Source organism: Siniperca chuatsi, linkage group LG3, assembly GCF_020085105.1.
Source record: "Siniperca chuatsi isolate FFG_IHB_CAS linkage group LG3, ASM2008510v1, whole genome shotgun sequence".
Classification (NCBI taxonomy): Eukaryota; Metazoa; Chordata; class Actinopteri; order Centrarchiformes; family Sinipercidae; genus Siniperca; species Siniperca chuatsi.
The window spans coordinates 9,236,271-9,245,102 of record NC_058044.1 but is presented as its reverse complement, the minus strand read 5'-3'; the positions used below and the strand labels follow the sequence as shown (position 1 = coordinate 9,245,102).

General features: G+C 37.3%; 1 protein-coding gene across 1 annotated transcript; it reads right to left on the bottom strand.

The window, feature by feature from the left end:
• Window positions 1–430: 430 nt before the first annotated feature.
• Window positions 431–7,925, bottom strand: LOC122873754 (cytochrome P450 4V2). The gene is made up of 11 exons (XM_044190882.1): window positions 7,648–7,925; window positions 7,343–7,455; window positions 6,859–6,944; window positions 5,715–5,905; window positions 5,480–5,549; window positions 5,250–5,376; window positions 4,621–4,794; window positions 4,129–4,231; window positions 3,229–3,363; window positions 1,816–1,995; window positions 431–1,692 (listed from the first exon to the last, which is right to left on the bottom strand). Exons 1-11 carry the CDS (start codon window positions 7,838–7,840, stop codon window positions 1,514–1,516), a joined length of 1,551 nt encoding a protein of 516 aa, XP_044046817.1. The 5' UTR covers window positions 7,841–7,925; the 3' UTR covers window positions 431–1,513.
• Window positions 7,926–8,832: the final 907 nt, after the last annotated feature.

The window sequence follows — 8,832 nt, the reverse complement described above, 5'->3', positions numbered from 1 at the left end:
TCAAAGCAACATATTTTTTATATTAACACTGAATCAAATTACTGTATAATGTAAAAGGGTGATTTGTGCTGCCAAGAATGAGATGAACACTGAACAACTCTTAAGTCAACATAGATTTTAGACTCTTTTAGCTATAATTTTGGTTCTGCAGCTGAACATAGACTATATACTTGGGTCTGACAGATCTTCTCAACTTCCCCATATAAGAGAACTATACTGGGATGATAATGATGTTCTGTGTCTGCTGGATGTGTACAGTCAGTAGGCATTTTGTCTAACACATCAGCCATAGCAGCTTTATAAGTCAATGGTTGTGAGGGTATGGGATTCTGTGAGTTTGTTTTGGATTTTTTCTGCCCCATTGTGTTCACCTGTATGTCACTTAATGTAGCTTTCAAGTTAAATTGGAAAGACAAAGCATGAGCAACACTTGATATTGTGGAATATAATAATTTTCAACATTACACCTCAGTTACACAAACTGCCCTTCCCAGTTAGACTTACACAAGAAAAAAGAAAGAAAAGATACACAAAATAGATGATCTACCAAACATACAGTAATAAACAAACGTTAGGAGTATGGGGTCATACAGCGGGAAAACTGCAGCTAGGGATTTGAAAATTAACATTCAGAGGAAATGCTGCACAAATGAAAGGCTTATCTTTGTTGTGGTGTTTGTAAATGTAATGAATATGTAAAAGTGTTTGTTATTAAGCCCTGTTCTGCACCTCTGAGTTAGAGGGTTCAGACATTTCATTACCAGCTAATACCACAAAACATGTATAAAATCTCATATTTATCCATATATCATTCACTCGTTCTACAAAGAGAATCGAAAAATAAAACATCCTAAGCATTTCAAGCTTGTTTTTTTCCCATACTATTTGTTTCCTATAGAACTGTGGCTATTAACAAAATAAAAAAACAGAAATCCCACTAAAAAAGGACATAAAATAGTTGCAGATTGTGTACGGATTGTTCCATGGACAGTATATGTTCTTTTTCTTAAAAAAGCATGTGACCTAGAAAATGGATGTGCAGTACCACATCTAACTCATTTTCATCCAGTTAATAATCAATAATGTGTTTTCAAATGACAAGTTAATTTTCTAAAAGTTATACACACCTACTCTGCAAATTATGTTTTATAATGCTTTTCATTTAATTTGCAAATGCTGTCATTGCTTAGCTGTTTATAGGATTTTAATACGTAAAATTAAATAACATATTTTTAGCTATTTTTCGTGTTAAAACATTCAACAGCTGTTGATATACAGACCCAGAATACAGCATCATGTAGCTATTTCTAATTTCTCAGTTTATTTTTCTAAGGCTTACTTTATGTATTTATGTTGTTTATGATGATGAGAAAATTCTAAAATCCAAACACCAAGGTCACTACTCTCCCTGACCTCTCAAAGATATTTAAAAAACATTACAGTATCCACCAGCATTAGAAGTGGGAAGGATGTACTGTAAATAAAGAAGGATGAATTTGGTGAACTAGCGGTGCTAGTTGGATGAAGTCTGGGGTTTCCTCTTTTCCAGTTTGATCCAGATGCCCTTCTCTGGTCGCAGGATGAGCTCTCCTACCGGCCGCAGCTCTTCACGTTTCTGACAAGCTTCAACGTTAAAGTTATGCAGAATGGACGCCAAGATCACCTTTTCTTCCATTAGTGCAAAACGCTGACCTGAGGAACACACACAGCAGTGATTCTGGATGTGCAGATTTAAGAGCCTCACAGAGGAAACTCAGGAAAGTATGCATGGAGACAGATCCTGTAAACGACATATGAAACCTGTCCTGTTCTTACCGATACAGTTGCGGAGTCCAGCGGAGAAGGGGATGTATGCGTATGGAGGCCTTCCTGCTGAATTCTCAGGCAGAAAGCGTTCAGGCCTAAACTCCTCGGGCTCAGGGAAGTATCGTGGGTCACGATGGAGAGCGTAGGTAATGATGATGGCATTGGCACCTTTGGGCACCTTGAAACCATCTATAGGTACAAAAGAAACTTAGTTACTGTTAGAAAAAATGGTCCTTACTAATCACTAAACATGTTTTGTTTCACATAAAATCATTACAAATTTCACTGCCTCAGCTTAAGCCAAAAGGGATCATGACAGACAGATGAGAGCTGTTCAAGTACAAAAGAAAGGAAGGCTGAATTAAAAGATAAATATGGTGGTCTTATTTTTGTAGCCTGGCCATTTCTAAGGATTCAGATAACATCACCAAACGATTTGCTGAGGTCTGAGAAAAAGGTGACATCTCTACAACAAAGGCCAGTGGGTAAGAAATCTGAGCCATGAGATCAAACAACCTGTCTGAGTGTCTGACCGCTAGTGCCCTGTTGAACTTAGTCATGTCACCATATTCCCAGAACTTAGCTGTTAACTTGGTGAGTACACTGTTATTATTAGTGAAAGGAATGATGAAACTATGGAAATAAGACCCCAGTTGTAATAAAACTGAATTATCCTTAAATATGATACATTTGATCACATAGCTTCTTGCAGCAGTTGCATGATGTGAGAAAGCAAAGTGAGACTCAAAAAATTAAGGCAAAAAGACTGACAAGTCCTCATTCATAGGTCCATTTGCTGAGTAAACAGATACATTTAGTCAATGGAAATTTAGTGCAGTTGTTTTTCACCAAAACTCCAAATCGCCACCATGAATTGCTGCTAGCTGAATAGTCTTACAAAAGCATGGTATTTACTATTAGCAATACTAGAAAACAATGATAATTGTGTGAAGTTGTTTTTCACCAGAACTCCAAATCGCTATGATCAATTGCTGCTGCTGGCTATATGGCCATACAAAAGCATGGTAGCTGCTATTAGGAAGACTTGAAAACTAGAAAACATGCTAACACTCATTTGAACAAAGTTGATTACCTGTGCTGATACATTACCAGACTCAACATGACTATCTAATGTAGAGCGCCATTCACTCTTTTACTACACAAACTGACTATTTACCACATGTTGCAATCCAGAGGGGCCCTGTTTAATTAATTTGAAGAACCTCTGTGAGAATTGAGGAAGAGATGGCTGCAACAACACCATACAATAAATGTTATGTGATAAAGAAAACTATTTTCAAATGAAAATAATAGAAGAAGCCTGGCTTCCTTCGGCTTCTTATAAAAATACCAGTGCCTTGGGGGATTTGCACTCAACAAGTGAATGTTTCATTCAAGTGTCATCGCTCATCTGTAACTCACTGATATGGCAGTCTTCACCGATGCTGCGGGCAAAGAAAGGCACAGAGGGAAATAGTCGCAGGGCTTCCTTGATTACACACTCCAGGTATTTGAGCTTCTTCAGGTCCTCTGTATTAACAGGCCGGTCAGATGTACCTTTGCACATTAAACGGTAAACACTGTTAACTCATTAGCGCAGAATACAGACCAGAGTGCAAACTAGTTCTTATGTCAGACAGTTGTTAATAAGTTTGTGCTCCAGTTTCCTGCTATTGCACTTTCTCCTACTTCTATATCCTTGATATATTCTCTGCTTTTCCCCACCTTCTACAGTTGATAAGAGACTATAATACTATATTTTTTAAGTGACACACCCCATGGATATGGTTGTGTTTATTCGATAAGACATAAGTTCGAGAGTCAGGAATCTTTACTGCAATCGTTTTTACAGCATAGGCAAACATAGAAAAAGAAATTCCTACCTATAGACAACAAATCAACAATTATTAACAGAACAAATTGATTATGCAGTAAGGTAATGTAAGTTATAATTTTACATTGAAAAAGAAAGGTTGAGTACATCACAAAATGAATGCTTCTATGCTTGAAGACAAGTTTAGATCCTCTAACTGGTGCAAACTTAGCATCTGTTATTACTATAAGGCCATCTAGCTGACGTCATGGAAAAAAATGCATGGAGGCTATGGTAAATCCACACAGCAGTGAACATAATGAAATTATTCTCTATGTATTTTGGCAAGGATTTTCACAGCTATTATCCCTGTATAAGCTCCTCTTGACTTGTACAGAACAAATGAGTCTGAGCAAAGATGAGTCAAAAGGCCTTTGGGCAGGAAAATAAATGATGTCATGAAAGTGAGAAGGTGTGCGGTGACGGGGGACAGGGCATGTTACTGTTACCGAGCACCTCCTGAAGCTCTTGTTGAACTTTGCTGTGCGCCTCAGGGTGGGAGCCCAGCAGATGCAGGGTCCAATTCAGAGAGGCTGCTGTAGTATCATGTCCCTGCATAACGAGGGTGGTTAAATACATAAAAGCAACACATTATTTATGAATTTAAAGCTGCATTAATTGATTTCTTCTTTTTTGGCCTCTTGACCAGAAAAAGCTGCAAACTCAACAATGAAATATTAAGTTCTTATGGTGAATGTTTTAGCAAATGGTTGCCTATTTACAGAACACATCCAGCAGACACAAAGGAACATTAGCATTGATTTGGTGCTGGGTGTCTAGTCTAGCAGCCTGCTGCCTGCAGAGTTGGGTGATCATTCTCTGTAGGTTTGTCACTATGAGCAACTCCTTTCTCATTACAAATTGTCATTTTCTCCATTGTTAATATAAAAAAATAAATAGTGCAGTTTTAAGTATGTGTTTTTTTATTTCTAACCACCAACCCTAAACATAAAGGTGTCCACTTCCTCCTGAATGTCCTGATGGCTCATCCTGTTGCCATCTTCATCTGTGGTCTTTAAGAGCATGTCCAGAAATGCTCGTCTTTTCTTTGTGTCGTGGTCAGAGTTGTAGTCTGATTCAGAATGGGAAATGTTCTCTGTTCTTTCCTGTATCACCTGAGACAAAATGAAGGTTAAAGGGACAGTTCACCCCACAATCAAAAATACATATTTTTCCTCTTGTCGGTAGTGCTATTTATCCGTCTAGATTGTTTTTGTGTGAGTTGCAGAGCTTTGGATATACTGGTCGTAGCAATGTCTGCCTTTTTTGAATATAATGGGACTATATGGCACTCAGCTTGTGGTGCTCAAAGCGCCAAAAATACATTTGAAAAACTCAACAGCAATGTCTCTTTCCAGAAATCATGACCCGGTTACCACTACAGACCTTGTTGTGAGCAGTTTCATGTAGGTAGAAAAAAAATAGTTCCTACATGAAACTGCTCACAACAAATAAGATTGAGGCTGAATGTTATCCTAAGTTGCCTCTCTGCATGAATTCTGCATCATTTTGATGTAATAAACGCTGAACATTCACAGATTTTTTTTTAGCCACTGGATCTATTACTCACATTATACGTAAATGAGTGTAGGATCTTGAGTGTCTTGTCATGCTCCAAGCCCTCCCCAAAGTAGTTGTACACAAAGTCAGGCCAAAACCAAGGTGTCCTCTGTCTGCGGCTGAGAATGTCACTCATTCTAAGGACAAAAAGTTAGGAGGAAGACAAAAGCATGAAATTATTGATCAGATAATTATTCCCTTATTATTATATTTTTGTGATTGAAAAGAAAAATAACTCACTTGTACACGCTCTTAACATAGTCTGAATCAGAATTACTCTGGGCATTCATTTTCTTTCCCATTGCAGTTTCTGAAAAGGCATTGTTTAAAATATAAATTTACATTCTAATAAAAGGCTCTGGGCATCTTTCTTATTGTACATGGACACATTTATTGTGTCATTTATTATGTGCAAAGAGAGGTAAAAGGTTCATCCATAAATGCACACATGCACATTCAATGTACATATGCTCACCACAGATAATGTCCAGGGCACACAGGGTAATGTGACTGAAGCAGTTGAACGGACCCTTCCCTGCCTGCTTCTCCAGCTTCTCCACCAGGATCTCTGCCTGCTCGTTCATCACTTCCAAGAAGTCCGTCAGGATGGAGAAGTGGAAGGTGGGAGTCAACATCTTTCTCCGCTGACGCCACTTAGGCCCAGTACTGATCAAAAGAAGAAGACAGCAAAGAGGGTTTAAGGCTGAGAGACAAGACCCATGTACAAATTCTTATATAAATTGTAATATCTTGGAATACGATGAAAACAAATGACAGAAGAAGCAGAGATTAACTTTTACTTTACTAAATTTAATCATCACCAATCTTAAATTTAGTAATCAGGTCAAGATTTTACCGTCTGTAACATTTTGGTCCATAATAAGGTATCTTGAAAGCATGTGCTGTGGACATTCATGATCACAAGAGAATAAATTAATAATGTTTTTCATGACCCCCTGATGTTTCCCCTAGCTCCACCATCAGGCCAGTATTTCCACTGGAATAATAAAATCTAACAAACAGATTGTCAGTAAATTTCCTAAACACATTGACATTCTTTGACATTCAGTAGTGCTTTCTCATTGTGCCACCTTCAGGTTAAATTAAGAACTGATTAAACAAGATTCCCTGTTGATGAACCATATTAACTGTGGTGACCCCTTGACCTTTTCCCACCCCCAGGCCAAAATGTAAAATATTTTCAAATCAGGTGACAGATTACATGAAATTCACCTTCTGCACTTACATACTCCCATAGTTTCTCAATCCATTTTGAACATTACATAAACTTTTCGTTAGCACCACCCTCTGCCTGCTAGTATATGCAGTACATCATTTTGGAATTTTTTCAGTGTGAACACTACATATTCAGAACCTGCTTAGATTTAGTCAACAGTATGCATCTGGGACATAGTTATGGTCTTATTATTTATATTCATTTATTTCATCATCATGTTTGTGTTGTTTTTTCAAACCCACAGTTGCCTGAGTTTGTATGCTTGGACCATGTTTTTTTATTTCTTTCTCTTTATTAATGCAAGATACTTGATTTTTGTTTCTTTTCTGATCATCACTGACAGGCTTTTCATATCGTGCAGAGGAGAGCCAAAGATACATACCTGGTAAGAAGGCCAGTTCCAAGCCAAGGGTGGAGGAAGTTGTATACATAGGCTTTGTCCATATGAACAGGGTTGGTCAGAACCGTCTACGAAAGAAAAAGAAATTAAGTAAGAAACTGAGTAATCAATCAAACAGTAAAGTTGTTATTCAATAGATAGCTGGAATGGCTTGCTGAATAGCATTAGCTTTAGTGCTGCAACCTCTGCTTCGTTAAATGTGTGAGTTGTTTTAAATGCATGAATGTGCTTCATTATTTGGGTGTTATTGTTATGTCTGTACAAACACTTTGATTTACATATCACTGAATATGAATAAAAATGAAACATTATTTACTCCTATTTAGTTACTGAGATGACTCGTTGCATCAAAGACATTTACAAGATAAGTCATGTGGACATTTATAGTACAAGTTACACGTACTGCATGTATACTTGGTGTTGTAAATGTGGAGTTGTCAGTCAGTCGACTCCACAGTCACTATACCTCAACAGTTTCAGCATGAAACAGAACCACAAATGGAACTGGTCCAACCCAGAGTTTAAGCAGTGGTGAATCACAGAACTCACGGGTATAATCCTCAATTTGACGAAAGAAATCTGAAACAAAGGGGAAAAAATCTATATATACAGTAATGGAGCATTAAGTAGGCAATTACATCATCGGTTATGTCAGCCAATTTAAAATGTTGTGCCGTATGAGTTCCACTGTGCCATGGTCTATGCCTTGGCAATCTGCACATAAAGCAGCCTATGCAGCCTCCTGGAGCAGCATATTGATCGCTTTCTTACCTCCTGCATTGGTTTTGAACTGCAGTGCATTTCCAATGAAGAGATACGTCCCTTCAATCTCTGGAATAGGCTTCATCTCAAACCATTTGTGCAGGTAATCGCTGAGCAGCTTGTAAGTGATGTAGGTCAGAGTAGCAATGAAGATGCTGACTCCAAGTAAAGGTATTGTGTAATTACCAAGTAAAACTGCCATCTTTTTTGCTGTGAGTATGTAGAGTTTATGTGTGTGTTAAAGTACCAGTACCAGGCTGTCCTCCTGTGCCTTTACATACAATGTGTGACGTGTCTTCTCTACTTTTGCTCCTCCTTTTCTCTACAGTCAATCCACTGGCAGCTTACTGGGTTAAGGTTGTCTGCTGTATTTAATGTCATTTATGGCTCTTGTGCATGTTAAATGTTTTACAAGAAAAAAGGATAATACATAGATAAACATAGATAGATAAACATGAGTACTAAAATATGCAAAAACAGACTGTAAATGTTGACGCAAATTATATAATAAAGATGTTAATTATTTACTTGACCTACTTTGTCCTATTTATTCTCTCTCTATTTGTCAACGTCCTTTCAAATCATGTCCAACCTGATTGGCTAATAAACAGCCTTTCTTAGTGCCAGATATCTTTTATGATTAAAACAGGTTTTCAATGTTGTAAAATAATATTATTATTATAATAAAGATTATTACTTACAGTTGACCCTAAATCTCTCTTTGCAGAGGCATTTTGGTAATAATTTGAATGAGATACTTTGTAATCACATTTACGCTATTATTTAACAGTTATGTTTTACTATTTAGAATTATTATTTTGTGTTTATGAATACTAAATTCTTGAGTAATTGTTTACTGTTTATAAATTATAAAATAAAAACCTGGATGACCTGCCATTTTCTGATGTTAAACTCTGACAAAACTGAAGTTACTTGGCCCCAAACACCTCCAAGACATGTTAACTAAAGATCCAGTACCTCCGTAAGGAACGTCAGAGTTATCTTTGATCAGGATTCGTCCTTTAACTCCCACATGAAACAAACTCACGGACTGCCTTTTTTTCACCTACATAACATTGCAAAAATCAGGCCCATCCTGTTGCAGAAAAACTAGTCCATGCATTTGTTACTTCTAGGCTGGATTATTGCAATTCCTTATTATCAGGCTGCCCGAATAAGTCCCTTAAGACTCTC

Bases quoted from the DNA above. Each gene is read 5' to 3' on its own strand.
- LOC122873754 (XM_044190882.1), bottom strand. From the start codon at position 7,840: ATGGCAGTTTTACTTGGTAATTACACAATACCTTTACTTGGAGTCAGC. The intron at 6,945-7,342 runs GTATAGTGACTG...TTTCTTTCGTAG, and splicing joins TTCATGCTGAAACTGTTGAG to ACGGTTCTGACCAACCCTGT. The intron at 5,550-5,714 runs GTGAGCATATGT...ATGCCTTTTCAG, and splicing joins TGCCCTGGACATTATCTGTG to AAACTGCAATGGGAAAGAAA.